This window comes from Mytilus edulis, chromosome 3 (assembly GCF_963676685.1).
Source record: "Mytilus edulis chromosome 3, xbMytEdul2.2, whole genome shotgun sequence".
Classification (NCBI taxonomy): Eukaryota; Metazoa; Mollusca; class Bivalvia; order Mytilida; family Mytilidae; genus Mytilus; species Mytilus edulis.
The window spans coordinates 55429065-55448025 of NC_092346.1; the positions used below are offsets into that span (position 1 = coordinate 55429065).

Here is an 18961-nt window from a genome sequence, read left to right on the forward strand (position 1 = left end):
ACAAAGACCGATACGGTTTTGACATTATCAATAAATATGTTTAAGATCAATTGAAGATTGTTTTGAACTAGAGGCAAAGTGCATGTACACACTTAGCAGTTTATATAGGCCGGCGGATATTTGTTCAACTTATTTTGGAAACAATATTTTCAGTTTGACACCTTTCACAAATTTGATTTACTGACTATTAATAAAGCAATAAATTTCAAACCATCAATATTACATTGAACTATTTGATAAATGAGATTTGTGTTTGTTTTGAACACTAGAAATAGCTATACTGTAGTACACTTCCCAGGACGATGTCATACCTAGTGCATTTTACATAATACAGTCCAGTATTAAGGAAATTACTAGTTGTACATAATTCATTTTACAAATGTTTGGGTTTTTTTTTTTTTTTTTTTTTATAAAAAGGATGAATGAATATAACGTATGTAATGAAAAATTATCAATCATACGACGCATTCATTTATTAAAATAATAACAAGGCAATCATATTTGTTTATAACAGTTCTTTCCCTTTCACTGACTTACAATGAATAGCAGACGTGTAACCTTATAACTGATTTTTATAATTCGTTCTTTGTACTGTTTCACCATTGTACAATATTAGGGGAGAGGGTTAACCTGTTTAATATCGCCATTTTCTTTATGTATGTGTCTGTTCCATTTCAGGAGGCTGTAATGCAGTGGTAGTCGTTTGTTGATGTGTTACATATTTGTTTTTCGTTAAAAAAAACTTCACTAAAAAGGCTGTTAGTTTTCTCGTTTAAACTGTTTTTAAAACATATATGATTTCGGAGCCTTGTATAGCTTACTGTTGGGGCAGGGTATGCTTTGCTCATTGTCAAAGACCATACGGTGACCTATAGTTGTGAGTTTCCGTGTCATATCGTCTCTTGTGGAGAGTTGTCTCATTGGCAATCCTATAACATCTTTTTTTTTTTATATAATTGCATACACACTTGAATCTAGAAAGTATCGAACGTTGGTGCTATAAAGAGCTTAACTGTCCCTTTGACGTAATTTAAGATTCATTTTTCCTACTCCTTTCTCTTATCATTCATTTTTGAACTTATTGGTAATATCTTTATCTTTTCGATAAAGTTTGTAATATTTGCTGCTGGAAGTTGAATATTTGCTTAGTCGGAAGTGAATGATGAAAAACGTGTTTAATAATCAAATGACCGTGCTGACATGCATGTGATATGGTCACAAGAATGCTATCATGTGAGGTTTGATAACTGATAATAAAGGACAGTTATCAGCCTGATAAAATGTTAAAAATTTACGCAATCCAATGTCATTCATTAATTTTCTGAAAAGTAATTTCACAAATTCAGAAGTGACCTTAAATTATTATCAGCAGTTATCAGTGAGGTTGATTAGAGATAACATCTGCAAATCAATTGGACAATGTCATTTTAATTTAAGAAAGGGACATTTATGAAAAAAATAAAAATTGAGACAGTTAAATAAATAAAAAAACATCTTAATGTACCTTCGTTCTCAAAATGCATGAAATATATGCCACTGAACGTTTAAGGAACCATCAATTAATCAATCTTAGTGTACTACTCGATATTCATTTTACACTTTTTAAAATTAAGATCAGGTTGAATATTTTGTCATAATGATAAATCTTAAGCTCTTTTTTACGTTGCGTTCTTGAAATCTCCGACTATGAATACAAACCACAAAGGCATCAAAGGCCAGAGTGTTGATTACAAACCCGTACTAAAAACTTTAGCTTTGTACTTTAATATAATTATCGTTCATCTTAACAAAAATAGCGTACCTATTAGCACATATAATCTTTCTTTAGATAAATGAAAATGATAATATTAAGATAAAATACAGGTCTAACCACCAATATACAATACGAATCAACTATAAGAAAAGCTAAGCTAGTCATTGTTCGTGCCTCGGGACAAATGATGAAAGGTGGTTCACCTGAGAACACAGGTATATAACTCCTATGACTTCGCAGTTTATCTCATTATATCAAAGTAGTCTCACCTGTTCACTTCGTCTGATCATAGTATTTAACTTTTCACTATGGGTTTAAGTAGGAATATTGTCAGTTGTATTATTGTTGGTGATGGCATGGTAGGAAAGACATGCTTAGCTAAGAAATTTTGTGGACAAGAAATAGCAGATAATTATGTTGCAACCATTATGGATACTTTTACTGGAACAGTATCAGCTTATGGACAAAAATATACAATAAACATCAAAGACACTGCAGGACAGGTACGTTCATTCTTATATTGTTTAAGGAGGAATTGGCAACTTTTTTTTATTCAATTGACAGTAGATTATTTTTTTCTACGAAAAGTATGTTAGTCATAAAACTCTTCTTGCTTCCAATATGTCGAGATTCTAATACAGAATATTTTTTGTATTTAACAGATTCGCCAAAAATTCTCGATTCCAAACCAATTAAAAATGTTTCTCTCCGTCTGCGAAAAACGTTCAACAAGGGCTCAAAGTGCATATTAACCTCTCTAATGCAATTATTTTAAGCTGTTATATATCCATGATAATAGACTATTTCTAGTCATCTTAGTTAATTGATATTTCTTATATTTGCAGTTTGAAGACTCTGAAATGAGAGAAATTGTTTACAAAGAGTCCAATGTATGTGTCATCTGCTATAGCGTTCTAGACAGGGATTCTATGGAGAGTGTAAAATCATTATGGGTTCCAGAGATAAAGAACTTTTCCAAGAAAGTGCCCGTTGTTCTTGTAGCTACCCAGTCTGATCTCCGAGAAAAGGATAATACTGATCATATTACTAACGCTGAAGGATCAAAACTTGCCAAGGAATTGGGTATTGAACAATTTGTTGAAACTTCATCTTTTAAGAATGAAGGTGTTAAAGAGGCATTTGAAACTGTAGTGAAGGCCTTAGTCATGAACAAGAAGCGAAAAGCAAAATGGTTTAAGCCAGCATTTGGGTCTTGAACTCAAATTATAAGTCTCTGCCCGGAGACTTGTACGTAAAAGATGAACTTCTGAATGCACTCAACTATGTGCATTCGATGAAATTCGAAATGTCCGAGCGTAAGCTATCCACTGGTATGATGACGGAGATACAAATATAGAAACTTACTATGTCTACCGTGTGACATTGTTCTAACAACATCAATGGAAACAGAAGCTATGTTTAAATACAAATCATAAAGATCGTATATGATAAAGAACCATTAATAAGCTATTTATAAAACTGTCAACATGTGTATTTATAAACATGAGCAAGCATATTGTTTTCCAATAAAATCATTTAACCTTTTTTATGTATTGGTTTTGTCATTTGTGATGAATCAGTCAGTAGTTCACCGCAAGTTGAAAGGTGTATTAATTTGTATGTAGTCACCCCCTCATTAAGACGCTCTAGTCAATCCATCATAATATTAATTAAACACATAATTAAAAATAGAATGTATGTCATGATGACCGTCATAAACAACCATTTGTATGGTCACTTAGCAAATGAAAATAACTCTTTTTAAATATGGTGCTTCCGATGCGCTATCTTCTTCACGAACGCTCAAATCCGAAGTTTGAAGACTGTTTACATGTTTGAAGAGACAAATGATATACAGGGAGACAGAACAAAACCACAACCATATACTGTAAAAGTACTTTTTTCGAGGGTATCAATTTTGGTGGTTTGATCAAATACATGTTCATGGATTCTTAAATTCGTGGATTTTAATTCATTAAAAGACAAAAAAATGGTCGGGAGATTTTCAAGCCATCTGAAACAAAAACTCGTTGGTATATAATAGTATGAAATTCAAAACAGTGTAGCTGTGGCCATTGATTGACACATTAAAATCATTCATTGACTGGGACAATTTAGGTGAACGTTTGTATGTAACGACCAATGCTCACTATGTACTTTTTAAAGACACTTAAACTATGGGGTCACCAAAGGTTCTCAACACCTAAATAAAGTAATTCGAAAAATTAATCAGAAATAACACGATATTTTGATTTATATCAATTATATAAATCAAAACACAAAGGTTATTCCTGATTATTTTTTCGAATTATTTTATAACTAAAGGCGTTAAGAAACCTTTGTTGACCCTACAGTTTAAATGTCTATCGTAGGTACGTCATGAACAGTGGTTGTTACAGACAAACGTTCACGTAAATTGTCCCAGTCAATGGATGATTTTGATGGGTCAATCAATGGCCACAGCTATACTGTTTTGAATTTCATACTAATTTCTTAGACATTGCAAAATGAGATTGCAAATGAGACATAGTAACATTTGCTTGAAGGAAAATACAGAAGGCATATACGACATAGGTCAGTTTAAGGTCGTTTAAAGGTGAAAACAACTGTACTTTAGGGTAATGTCTATAAGAACCGGGTGTTTTTTTCCATGGGACATGTGGTGCATGTACACTGGTATAAGCAGAAATGTATTATTGGATTGACAATTGCCGTTATTTTGATCAATTCTCATTTAAATTTTACGAAAGCTTGGTCTACAGTTCTCTGTTGCGACGTGAGCATTATATTGTTTTGATTAATTTCTAGTTCAGATTCTCTTAGCTTCGTATATCTTTATATAACTTTGGTTTTCAATGCGTAAAGCTATTTACGATTCTTATGAAGGTAAACAAAGAATTGTCACCAGAAGAGTTTAAGTAGCCCAAGTTATAGTTTTACTAATGAATAGTTGTAAATAAATAAGTACATTTAACTCCAAATTATCATTTATGATACAAATCTTCGGTTCGAAATAATTATGTATTTGAACTATTAAACATGCTGCCGAGAAGGATAACGTCTAGTGTCGTAAACTCCTTTATAGTGATCAGTGCAGGCGGAAATTGTCTTCGTATTTTTTAAATAGCAAACACAATTTGACAAAATAAAAGCAAAATTCGCAGGTTAAAGTAATACTACTATTAATAATCGATAAAAAAAAGTATATCAGTTGGAACATGTCATTTTCCATATGAGGTCTTATACCCTCTCAGAACTATCTCATCTTTATCTGATATAAGATCTTGCAAAAATATGGGGACTATATGTGACGTCATTAGTTGAGCATCATATCGATATCAGTCCCAGCTTTGCATGAACTGTACTTGATACGGATAGGCGATATCTTTTTGCGCCAAAGCTTCTTCAGCACCACTCAATTTCAAATACATCAGGCTGAAGCTAGTGAACAATAATTTAAATACTATAGGTATCATCTAATTAAGCCAATTTTATGAATTTATTTATTGGCGCAATTGTGGGTCCTCAATGCTCTTCAACTTTTTACTTGTTTGGCTTTACAACTTTTTTGATCTGAGCGTCACTGATGAGTCTTATGTAGACGAAACGCGCGTCTGGCGTATTAAATTATGATCCTTATGGTACCTTTGATAACTAATTATACCATCAGAAAAAAAAGAGTGGCACAAATGATTCCTTTTAAAACTGTATAATTGATTCAAATTGGTTCTGCCCATACAGACTTACTCAGAACCTTGCGTGAAACACCATGTTCCCCCTAGCTATATCAAACAGGCAAATGTGTAGTAGGCATATTTGCGCTAAATACGATTTGATAGATTTCATTAGGAAGTGTCTTTAGATATTTTACGGTCATATTTCATGTGTATTTCAAATGATATTGAAACAATCCAGTTAGAGAATAATATTGATAGCATGAAAAAAAATACCCAGCAAATTCTCTATATATACAAAAATAATAATATGTGGTATAATTGTGAATGAGTCAACTCTCCACCAGAGACCAAATAACGTAGAAATTTTCAACTATAGTCAGCCAAACTTTTAAACGATGCAACAACAAAATATAACCCAATGACCGACTATGTAAAAGTAAATATCCTATACATGAGTGTACACAAATAATATAATAGAGTGACGTCTCCAAAAACCACAACGATTAGTAGGCTGAAGCAATTAATTATTTTTGTACCATAATGATAAATACACAACCTATTCTGGCGCCGATATATTAAATATATCCTCAATTAGACAAAATGCAGCAAAGTTATGTCTGTGTCGTGTTTTATAATGTGCAACCTTGCATTAAATGATACTAATTATTGTTTATGGTTTTTATAGTATGTGTGGCAGATATTAAAGTAAGCATGGTAAGTTTGTAATTCAAGAAAGTGGCTACCGTTCCATTATATGTGGAAATTATAGAACATGGACCTAGTTTACAACAACGTAGAAATCATAAGTTCAAAATAATTGATAAATTAGAATGATTGATGCATCTTAATATACGTGTTTAAGTGGTACCAACACAGTCACGTTCCTGATAAAAGTTGTTCTATAAAGGAGACAAATATGATATTCTTCTCATCTTAGTCGGTCTTAATTCATCACCGAAGGTGTAGTTTGTAGATTTGATGATCTTCGATTTTTTTTTCTCAGTCTAACATCACTCCCTTCGCTTAAACGTAAAGACCGTGTATCTTTAGTTTTCATGATCCTGAATTCAAGGACGTCCTCACTTTTTCTTTTGTACAATTCTTATTTTTAAATTCTAGCTAGGTTGTCCTTACTTTTTCCTTTATACAAATCTTATATCTTAATTTCTATCTTCACACCTTTCTTGTTCGAGAGTGATATGACTGTCAAAATTAACATGTAAATATATGCTAGAAAAATTATTGCTAACCAACAAAATGACATTTCCGTATTGACTACAAACAATTCTATGTATGATTGTTTTCTGTCGGGGGAATCCCAACATCTCTATACCCTTTTGTGACAAAGAAGAAAAACCACAGGAACAGTATGACAGAATTAATATGTTTTATTGTTCACTGAATTAATGATGCAGCCAGCAATAAATATTCACACGTATACTCTTTCATTCATGAGTGGGCACTTTTTGTGTCATGATAATAACGCATACGTTTCAATATTTATTTTTGGCTTTAATTCTAAACTTTCACTTAAATTCAAATCAAAGAACTATATGTTTTTTTTTTATATATATGTTACAGTAAATAGGTGAAATTAGGAATTACATGTAATCACTAAAATTTAGGGATTACATGTAATTCCTGATACACTTAGTAAATACATGTAATTCCTGAAACCGCCCAGTTATTACCAGTAATTACTAATTTTAAAACGAATTTTTACAGCTATTTACTAACCGTTGAAAACAACATTTATTCTTCTATTCTTGTAATACCTTGAGCAAAAAATGCTCATCTGCACAATTGTATGTGATTCAATAATATCAGTTTGAAAAATAAAACACAAACATAATGTACCCTTGCTAAATTTAAACATATTTGAAAATATCTATTTGATTTTTTTGGAAATGTTTTATTTCTGTGATACGTTATTAAACCTTTACATGTACTGTACATTTGCTATGCACAGATCTTTTTTAAAAACACATATGAAACTGCGTCAATTAACTGAACTATCGATGCGGTCTATAGTTGTTTTGCAGGCAAATTTTATTTTAAAACTCACAATCTAACACAAAAGATGATAAATATAAACACAAAAAAAGAATAACCTAAAAAATTGCCACGGAATCTGTTAAGGAATCGTAGCTGTCATTGGCACTCATACCACATCTTCTTGTATCTATATAAAACAAAAACCTTGAATAAAAAAATACCCATTTTCATTCCAGTGCATTATAACTTTCATGTAGTTTTCAAAATTTGAATGTAGTAGGGTTAAATGTTAATTTTGTTTTGTCAAATGTTGTTTTTTTGGCAGTTTCAGTTGGCCTATCTTAAAAGTAAAATAATAAAAATACCGAATATTTAGAGACACTTTTTACCTTCAACTGGTAAATTGAAAAGCTGAAACATATCAAAGGAATGTAAAACAATCCGTAATATTCCTGACTTGGTACATGCATTTCCCTGTGTAGACAATGGTTGGGTAAATAATTCCTAGGTAGTCGGTGCTACAAGTAGAGCAGGATCTGCTAACCCATCAGCAGCACCTACGGTCACCCACATACAGCTGTGTGGTTCATGTTTTTGGCATTTAGACTAAAGGCCTATCAAAAATGACCATGGTTTTAATATTAAGAACCTTGCATATGTGGTACATTGTTTGACTCTTTCAATATTCAGAGTTTTTGAAAGCCCTATAGCTTACTGCCATAGCATAAAATGCTTCTTATATATGTATTCATTCCAATTGATATTTTATAGCGTGTCTTTCTATGTTGTGATGTTACACTATTGTTCCAGATAAGGGAGAAGGTTTGGTACCTTCAAATGTTTAATCCCGCTGCAATTGTTTTCACCTGTCCTAATAGTTATCAAAGGTACATGTACCTAAGTCAGGAATCTGATGTTCAGTATTTGTCGTTTGTTGATGTGGTTCATAAGTGTTTTTCGTATTTTACATATTAGACCGTTGGTTTTCCCGTTTGAATTGTTTTACACTAGTATTTTTTGGGGCCCTTTATAGCTTGATGTTGTTGTGAGCCAAGGCTCTGTGTTGAAGACCGTACGTTGACCTATAATGGTTTACTTTTATAAATTGTGACTTGGATGGATAGTTGTCTCATTGGCACTTACTTATACCACATTTTCCTTTATCTATTAAACAAATTCAAGTATGTGAAAATATTCAGATATAAAGATAATGCTTATGATTTCAATACAATTACCGCTTTTCTACCTTGCTCAACTCAGTGTTTCTGAGTTTCAAAAAAGTACTGTTATAAATCATTATCAACAGTACTCTTACATGTCTTAAGTAACAAAACCCACCAACAACGTCAATTACATTACCATCAAAATACCATTCTTCTTCTACCCTTACATAACCACCTAGATTCTAAATAACATCATTTGTGTGATGGAATTGTCAAACTCCATTTACAAGGGTACAACAAAATTGTGTCGAATAAAATTGAAAATGGAAATGTGACAAAGAGACAACAACAACCCTACCAAAGAGTTAAAAAAAAAACCAGCCACTGGCCACCAATGGGTTGGTGTTTTAAATTTTATAATAGTACCTTTTACAGAATCAGAAAACAATTATATCATCGGCATACTTAAATAAATACAATTCCTGTACATCATAAGGCGATTTACCATTGCTTAAAAATTCCCTTTCAAAATCATTCACATACAATGCAAATCCTGTTTTGTATTTTGTCTCTCTTGAAGAAATATTTGAAGTGATCAAGAATTCCTAATGAATATTAATCCAGAAAAGTGCTTCGGACACCCGAGATTTATAAAGTGAAAAAAAAATGTTTTCTTTCACTTTTTTATAAGGGTTCTTGAATTATGTCAAAGATATTAAAACAAAAATATCAAGTTAGTAAATAGCTGTAAAAATGACAAAATAAATCAGTGATTACCTGTAATCACTAAACCAATCAGTAAATACATGTAATTACTAAATTGACTAGTAATTACAGGTATTTACTGAATTGGTTAGTAATTACATGTAATTCCTGATTTCATCTATTTACTGTAACATATACATGTAGAACGAAGAACATGACAACACTCATTGTGATATTTTGAAAATACCAATAATAAAAGTCAATCTGGCTTTTCTTGCCTTTGTTTCTTTAAATCTTTCTGAATAGCAGTTATCCAAATATAGATGTAATTTTTCAAATTAATTTTGTAACAAGTACTTGTTTTCTGCTTTTTCAGTTTCATTTTTACGGCAATATTAAAATTCAGATCAATTTAACAAGATTATGAGAAAACTACAAAATTGTAATTTATAAATATATGTACAAAGCCTGGCGAATATAAAAAAAGGTTTTTGTGGCCCTCAATTTTTTTTTATAGGAAGTTAAACCTTTATGCATCATTTAATTTAGTTGATATAACAGATTAAGCTTTAATGTTTGAATGACAATTTAGGCAGTTATCTGTAAGACACTGAATATATATGGAAACAAAAATAAATATGTATTATATAAGTATACTGCGTACACTTACGGATTGCGCTAAACCCATTTACAAGCTTTTATAATAGACAGACAAAATATTCTGGCATTTTCACTATCGTGTTTTCATCTTGCAAACACAACCATATTTACTCATATACCCCACATCATTGACATAAAAAAGGAGAAGGAAATTAAGGATTTTTTTCCCACTTCAAAGTAAAAAAGTCTAGGTACAATGACTTAAACAAATTGAAATTCTTGTTTACTGCTATGATTTGAAAACGATGGACGATTAAAATACTTTGGGAGATTTATCATTAAGTCTGTGTAAATCTAGCATAAGAAATCAAAATATTTCATAAAGACATGCCATCAGCTATAACTAAGCATAATCGGTTTATTTCTATTTTCGTTTTCCAGTTTCTATATTTGAAATAAGGAACAGGAATGTTAAGCAGATATCAAATCGGTTTAGATATGATTTGACCTTTCTCTGTCGACATTGCTGGGGTTTCGTATATCCATGTAAAAAACAACTATGCAAAAAGATCGATTCTTGCAAAGACTTAAACACATACATTTAAAACCATTACATATAGCATGATATATAAAAGGCACCGGCGTGATATCATTAGAATCTATTCAAAAGATAAAAAAATAGCATATTTTGACGGAATGCAATAAGCAAAATCCACTTGATATAGCTTGAGACATGCACAAAATGAATATGTCGATGTTTAACCTGTTTTCCCTCTTAAACAAGGACAATGAGACAACACAATATATAAAGAAAAAAACTCTCTACTATCAGCGTGAAAGGACTTGGTTATTTCTTCTGTTGGATCAAATACCCTAATTGCACTCTTAGCCTATTGGCTTTGTCTCATTCTTGCCTCGTCTTTATGATTTTAATTGTACATTTTCACTTTAGAGCAATATGTTATAGCATATCTATTAATAAAATACCCTACCGTGATTTTCATGTAAAATATAATAAAAAAATTCAAAATTACACAGATAAATATGATTCGATGTTTGAGAAGGATGCATTCGTGAAATCAATAAGAACTACGAGCATGATTCATTTATCAATTTGAATTTTATTTTAGAATATTTTTAAGAGCAGATTCTATAATTAAAAAAGAGGTATTTTTAAATCTTGTATGACAAAGAAGCATCAAAATAGAATCTATTATTATAGCTGGTATGAAACTGTTCCAAAGTTAGCTGAACTGAAACGGTTCCACCATTTATACTGGTCAGTTAACTGATATATATATATAGCTTTGATCTTGTACAGATGACGGTAAACAAGGGATAAATCTGTCACTTATGATGATCATCATTTTCTTTCCTTTTGTAGTTGAGATATTTATAAACGCTACATGCTGTTAAAGATACTTGTTTTGGTCATTATAACCAATGTCCTTGGTGTTATCAACTCTTGATCATATAAACAAACGTTCAAGGCTGTGCTATGTAAAATGTTTAAAGTTCAAATATAAAATGATTGATTTCGAATGTAGCATGAGCATGATGTGCGTGTGTGTTATATGATGCTGAATATGATTTCCAAAGACATCATCACCCAATAGGAAAACAAGAATGCCCTTTGCAAAAAAAAAATGGACAATAAAAAAACGAAATGTTTTGGCCTTTTACCGTATACGAATATATATGTGCTGGTACTGTAAAACCATACTAAACATAATTTTATTTTGGCCACAAATTAAAAAAAAAAACAATGTTTACACAGTTCGATTAGTCTGAAAACAAATAAGAAGTGATAAGTGTATTTCTTTAAAATTAAAATGGTATGCGATGTTGCTTTCACATCCTAATGTCCTTAATCTCCTTAACGGTTTGGTGTCCTTTGTGTCTTGTTTATTGATATAATATTAATTGTATAGGTAAAAAGCATACAGGAATGATTCAGTTTTGTTCCCGTGTTGAGATATCGATATAATAAGGTGTTGCGCATTCCTGCTGAAGGTATATCAAGAAAAGCAATTCGAAAGCATTCTATTTATAACGTGTTGTTTTAATTTTTTGAAAGACATAAAATATTTTGTTGCAGAATTAAATACCCACCTTCTTGGGTTATTGGAACTATATATGCTATTTAAAACCCTATCCTGACCTCTAATTATATATCTTTTGATCCCTTGTTTATTTATCATGTTTCTCTTGTCAAGGCTGATCATGTCTAACACTAGCATGACCTTTTACATAACAAAATACGTACGCGTTCCTAAATAATGGAAATGCATATGTTAGAATGCATTTCATAAAGAACATGCACAAGACTAGTGAGCACCCAACTTCAAATTTAAAAACTAAAAAGCTTTTTCTTAGTTCACCTGGCACTATAAACTTTCTCATTACTTTGCGTCCGTTCTCCTCTGAAACTACACCTTCTCTTTGGAACCTCTAGTTTTTAGTACAGGATGCTGCTTGCATTTAAAGTTTTCGTTTAACTTATTCACCATTTTCTTTGTGGATTACAGCTTTTCTTACTTTATGTAACATTGTGTCTATTTTTAAGACTGTATTTTAACCTTGATTTCTATTGTTTATTTGTGTCGTATAAGTCACATCTCCTTTTTTGACAATAAATTGAAATTTTAGACAAGCTGAAAGTTCATAACCTGTATATTGTCTGAAACTTTTTTTATGAATGAATTCAAGTGGACAATCAACTTTGTAATTAATATTCTTTTAGGTGTTGTAGTGTAAATATCAACATGGTCATTAAGATTTCTTAATTTAAATTGTACTTTCAAAATACATGAATAGTCCCGAAATATCTTGAATGAAAGGAAGTATGGATCTCATTTTCTCACAAACATCGAAATAGCGAACACCGTACGTTGATTTATTACAATAAGATCGTTTCAGTTAAATAAATGTCAGTAACATGTGCATTATAATTAATTTAATAACTAATTACAATACTTATGTGTATCGCGAAACTTTTATTTGGAACATTTAACTCCTTACAATTTCAAAGACATGATATTTCTTTTCTTTCATCTTTTAAATCAAGTCCCACTGTTTCGATTTTTGAAGGAAGATTGTACTTTTGCATTATCGATAAGCAGTATTTTATTTTTCGTGCATTTCATATTCAAAATCTGTATTTTGTTTTTCATGTATCAAATCATGCTTAACAAACTGATAGTTACCCAACACCTTCACTATAAACAGAGTTTTAAAAATAATTTAAAATAACTGTCCATCCAATAAACAGAAACAAAATCGTTATCATCAAGTAAAGGAATTCATATATCAAAAGTTTGTTGTATAATACAAAAAAAAAATGATTAAAATTTCATGCAATGGACGACGATACAAACTTATTTGCATTAGTTATGCAAACGGAAAGTCTTTTTTCTTTGACTTATTATTTATAATTGTCCTTTGGTATTCTCCATTTTTTGTAATGCATTTATTATACTGTCCCTCTGGTATCTTTCGTCCCTCTTTCATACGTGTTATTCCATATTCTTCAAATGAATAGAAAAACCATAATCTACATAGAGTCAAGTCCCGTCAACACTTATATAATAATTGTATCTTGCTGTACATTAGTTAATTCTGTAAACATACGGATAATCTTTGTTACAAAATCTAGAAGCCCAAAACGGCTAGAAATAACTGATTGACAGGACGGTGTTAGGAAGTGGAAGTCTGTTGTATGAGTTTAACAGTTTATTTCGTGAACATATTTATCTAACACTTTTATCTAATATTTACCAATTTATCATAACTATTGTATTGGTCTTTAAAAGAGCATACACGTTTTGCATTGTACATTTTCTTAAAACATTGTCAATATCAAATATGATTATCCATCCCATTTCCGCATAACAAACGTTTCAATTTTGATGTTACAATTTAGATTATATTATAAAGTTGAATTATCGCTCTGAAACACTAGTCTGGCTCAATACACATATGATAGGTCGTATCCTTCTCGAAACTGAATATTCCTCTATTACCATTGGTATGAAGGATCACAAGGTTGAACATCTAGGTTCAATTTATGACCTTTTCTCTTTGCGAGGATAAAGTATCTGCACTTTAAGACATGGTGTCATGGTATTTTATATCCCTTGGCTGTGATACATACGTTTTCATCGTCCGAAAACACGTTTTATAATACTGGCTGTCTTCTTTTTGTATATAACTGAAGCTAAAACAACGCTTTCAAGAACATTTCTCATCCCAGTTTTCGCAGCAGCTGAACATTTATTATAATATTCAGCCCCAATAAGTTTTGTCATATTTTGTCCTTCTAAGTCAGAAACATGTTGAGTGTTATTTTCATCGCGAATGTCACTTTGGGTCCCAACTAAGATAACTGGCCTCCTTTTGTTGAATTTACGAATTTCATGTATCCAGAATGACTGCACATTGTTAAAGGTTTCTCTCTCTACTACACTATAGCAGACGATAATGACGTCAGCATCTGAAATCATTTGTGATCGTGTGTGTTCATCTTCATGCTAAATGCAGAAAATAGAAAAAAAATATTAATGTGTTTTTAAAGGAGTAACAATGTGGAAAAATCAATTGACTTCGGTTTAAATTTTATTGAAATGTTACTGAAGAAAAAATCCGTGTAACATTAAGAAATTTCATACCTGACCATTTGTATCCTTTAAATTAACACTGTACTGGTCACCGTAAGCAGTCACATAACCTATATAACTCTCGGCTACAGTAGCTACATAATAATCAGGGAACGAGTCACCAGCAAATGCTTTGGCCATGCATGTTTTACCTATAAGTCCATCACCAACAATTGTGCAAGATACATCATGACTGAAGCAAACCATTTTCACTTATCGGTTAGCGGTTGTAATTTTTTTAAAAGGCTACGACAAAAATGATTATCAACTATTAATTCAAACTTTTTATATACCATTACTAATTGCCTGATTGAACTCTATTGTTTACAATAATCTCCTGCTAAGTAAAATTGAATTATTTTCTATTGTTTTATCTTGTCAATATACATTGTGTATAGTAACCCCCCTGGAGCTTCTAGTCAGTATGTCGTATTGGCCGCTTGGGGGCATGAAAATTTAAACTCCATGCTTGTCCTTATTTTGGAGCAAGGTGTTAATGAGAAAAAAAAGTTTGAAAGGATTAATCTTTGAAATTATCAATATTGCTTGAGAAAAAAGTTGTGTATACAAATTAAACATGTCATTGACCTATTCGATATAGGAAAGCCCATATGATCGGGCTAATACAGAAGTATCGGGGTGATAACTGGACAGATATGCAAAAAAGCAGATATTAAATAGTTTATCATATGCTTTTACTTATCGGCTAGGTTGAAAACTGAAGTACGTTCAAACAGCATTTGTGCTTTTTTTTTTTTTAGCAATGGTGTTTTTTTTTTATCGTTTGACGAGTTTGAATGTCCTCCTGGTATCTTTCGCCTCTCTTTTGCAAACGTTTATTTTACAGTGATATTTTGATTAATGCCATTGTCTTCAGTTTTATTACATTTTCCAAACTAGACATATCCGTTTGATAAATGAATATAGCACTCACTAAACTCCGTTATATATTTCTAAGTAATGTAGTCAAGCTCAAATTATACTTGGACGTTCAAATCTTATAATATTAATTCAGAAGAAAAAGAAATCAAATTATGATTCCTGACAAAATTCTTGTGAGGTGTCATATTTTATTTCATAAAACTGACCACAAATTTGTATTATTGCTTTGTGATGCTTTATTGTTAATGTATAACAAAAACAAAAAAAAAAGATTTACACAATTCATAATTTACGTAGAAATTTTGTAAAATTAAAATTAGAAATGCGAACAGTCACTGCACATTTTTGCCATAGAATAAAGAAAGAATTCCAAGATCTGAACCTTTTGGTTGTTAGGGATGAGGGATGGATAAATACCCTGCCACGTCCGATCTGTGTTTCAGTTTGATGTATTTCTGCTTTGTATCGAACTGATGAGTTGAGCCTCCTTCAGCTGTTTTTTTATAGTTTGTAATTGTGATGTGCTGTAACAGCACTGTCCAAGGTTGGGGATGATTTAGTGTTCACAAACATGTTTAACCCCGCCATATTTTCATGTGCCTGTTCCAAGTCAGGAGTCTGTAGTTTATTGGTTGTCATAAGTTCATATTTGTCATAAATGATTTTTCGTAATATGTTTTGTTACAAATAAGGCCGTTACTATTCTCAATCATGGCGGGACCTTTTAGAGCCAGTTATACGGAATTGAGTTTTCTCATTGTTGAAGATCGTACGTACAGTTGCCAATAATTGCTTACATTCACTTCATTTGAACTTTGCAGGATAGATGTCTTTATGGCAATAACACCTCATTACCTTATTTTTGAATAAGCCGAAGTGATAAAATCCACTGAGAGTCAACTATTGGCATATGTTTAAGTAAGTGTAGTAAAACTTAATTGATATATAGGTTTAAAAGAGGGGTGAAAGATACCAGAGGAAAATCCAAACTTATAGATCGAAAATAAACTGACCATGCCATGTTTGTTTTGATCACAGTTTCTGTACATCCCATTCGTTGTATAACCACCTGTTTTGTAAGATATTTGTTAGAAAAAAACCCACCAAAAACAAAAAACAACTAACTGGATGTTTAAGTCATATATAAATCCATCTGTTTGACAATGTAATACCTGTATCAAGAGTTTCATTTCGAAGTGTTTAATTTTTTCACGAGTTGTATGTTGTATGTGTATGTTTCTTTGATTTATTTTGCGAAAATGTTTGTGAATTGACATGACTATCATAATTTTTTACAAACAAAAAACACCATAATGTACTTTTAATTTTTTTTAATATTCATAATACGTAAAAAATTGATACATTATATTTTTTTACATATTGAATTCATTGTCACTTCGATTATCATAATTTGAAAGAGTTTTGTTTGTCATGCAATGTTCAATATTCATAAAACATCACCAGTGTCAGTTTCAGACAGCTGACAATCGTTGTAAGTGTCAATTGGTATGCTAATATTCACCATGTCCTATTCATTTATTTCCCAATGTGTGTTCGTATTTGCTCCATTACGGCGTAATGGACCATACTATTGTCATTGTGCAAGGTTATTCACAAACTTTTCAGCAGCCTGCGTTCCAGCTTCGATCCGCAAACTTAATGAAAATTGTTCCGGAATGGAAACGATCACTGTACGAAGTTTGCGTTTTTCAATGGTATGGTAGAATCGCCTGCATCTATGCCTTCACTCTGCTCCGTATTGCAAATGTACACCGGTGGTACAATGCAAGCAGACGTGGACTTAAAGTATCAGGCTTCAATCTATCTTCATACTGATATCTGTTTATAATCATATTATTCAACTCTGGGATGAGAGAATTCTCTCAGTTTTTCAACGTGAGAAAACACGTTTCAGTACATTTGTCTTCTTCTTTCGGTATCTAATGGCGGCACAAACAACACTTTCAAAGACATTTTTGACTCCGTCATTAGTAGCGGAAGAACATTTGTTGTAGTAGTCAGCCTTTATTGATTTCATTAAATTCTGTCCTTCAGTGTCGGACACGTGATCAGTGTTATTTTCATCACGAATGTCAATTTTAGTTGCCACTAAAACAATCGGCTTTTTCTTGTGAAGTTTTCTGACCTCTGGAACCCAGACGGATTTGGCATTCTCAAATGATTCACTGTCAACTGAGCTATAGCTTACAATGATTACGTCAGCGTCTGTAATTGCTTGTAATCTTGTTGATTTTTCTTCATGCTGAAAAGATAAATGAGAGAATCATGAGTAAACTATAAAATAAAATTCATTTATGTTTTGAATCAATGTTTGTGTAAATACAATTCAATATTCTTTTGAATTAAAATAAATTTAATCTAATCTTATTTTATATATTTTCAAAATTTGTCTTTATAGATATTTGTAAAGATTCTTTAATAATATTTATTTATATGTTTACCTCATGAATATTCAAATTGTATTTGTCCCCATAAGCAGACACAGATCCACTGGTTGTTTCTGAAACTGTGCAACATATTTGTCTGAGAATTGGCTTCCAGCAAATCTTTTAGAAAGGCATGTCTTACCAACCATTTCGTCACCAACAATTTCACAGGAAACAGTGTTCTGGTAGCAAACCATTCTTTCGATTTAAAAAAAAATCTTTAAACGTTGAAGTACGTAGAAAAAGTGTTATGCAAGCAGGTAAAATCTTCAGCTCTTTTATAGTTCACAAGTCGTTTGCTTTGGTAAATTCATTGTCAATTAAGATCTCCTACAAAGTGAAGATTCCATTGTTTGAAAACTGTCAATACTGTGTGATCAAATATACCCCCAAGTGTTACAACCAAGGCGATTCTATCGCTGCCTGTGGTTGAAATTTGAAACTTTCTTCTTGTTATATTTTTAGCCCTTTTATCTCATTGTAGATAAAAAGGAAACATTCTTTGTTAACTTCATGTTATTGATTATTTTGATGTTGTTTGTATTTCTTTGTTTTGATATTTGATAGTTTTTAAACTCTACAGTGAAAATTATCAAACATTATAAGTTCACAATGAACAAAGAGAAAATTAAAGGAACAACAAACATGAATAACAATTTAATAACTGACTTTGCTTACTACATGGTATTGATTTTTTTTATTATTGACATCCTTATCTTTTGATCCCCGAATAGATATATAGTTGTTTCATTGGCAATCATCCTACTAACATTTTTCTTATATTGTTATTTATACCTTGTAGCTATACCTTGTAGCCTATGTCTTAATTAAGACTACCGCATTTTCATTTTTAACCAAAGAGACAACTTTTGCAAAAAAACTGAAAACAGAACGCCTCTGAAGCGCTATTCTGGATGTAACATCATCAGGAACGCCCAAAGCAGAAAAGTTGAAAACCAAGAATGTCTAATAACCTGGAAAAAGGACCTAACAATATACTCAAATTTATTTAGGTCAACTTTGCATAAGGCAGTTGAAACCTAAGTGTCTTTTGATGTCAAAACTTGCGATACTGCATCATACC

At 31.5% G+C, this 18961-nt stretch overlaps 2 protein-coding genes and 1 long non-coding RNA gene across 3 annotated transcripts; 1 reads left to right on the forward strand and 2 right to left on the reverse strand.

Annotated features, from left to right (window-relative positions):
* The first annotated feature begins 1996 nt into the window (after positions 1–1996).
* On the forward strand, positions 1997–3298 carry LOC139516887 (cdc42 homolog). The gene is made up of 2 exons (XM_071307308.1): positions 1997–2256; positions 2599–3298. The coding sequence occupies exons 1-2, from the start codon at positions 2062–2064 to the stop codon at positions 2968–2970; spliced, it is 567 nt and encodes a 188-aa protein (XP_071163409.1). The 5' UTR covers positions 1997–2061; the 3' UTR covers positions 2971–3298.
* A 9904-nt stretch (positions 3299–13202) lies between these two features.
* On the reverse strand, positions 13203–14807 carry LOC139516888 (rho-related GTP-binding protein RhoQ-like). The gene is made up of 2 exons (XM_071307309.1): positions 14561–14807; positions 13203–14422 (listed from the first exon to the last, which is right to left on the reverse strand). The coding sequence occupies exons 1-2, from the start codon at positions 14753–14755 to the stop codon at positions 14051–14053; spliced, it is 567 nt and encodes a 188-aa protein (XP_071163410.1). The 5' UTR covers positions 14756–14807; the 3' UTR covers positions 13203–14050.
* Positions 14808–16744: 1937 nt separating this feature from the next.
* On the reverse strand, positions 16745–18123 carry LOC139516889 (uncharacterized). The gene is made up of 2 exons (XR_011663038.1): positions 17893–18123; positions 16745–17693 (listed from the first exon to the last, which is right to left on the reverse strand). It is a non-coding gene; the product is annotated as an uncharacterized lncRNA (long non-coding RNA).
* Positions 18124–18961: the final 838 nt, after the last annotated feature.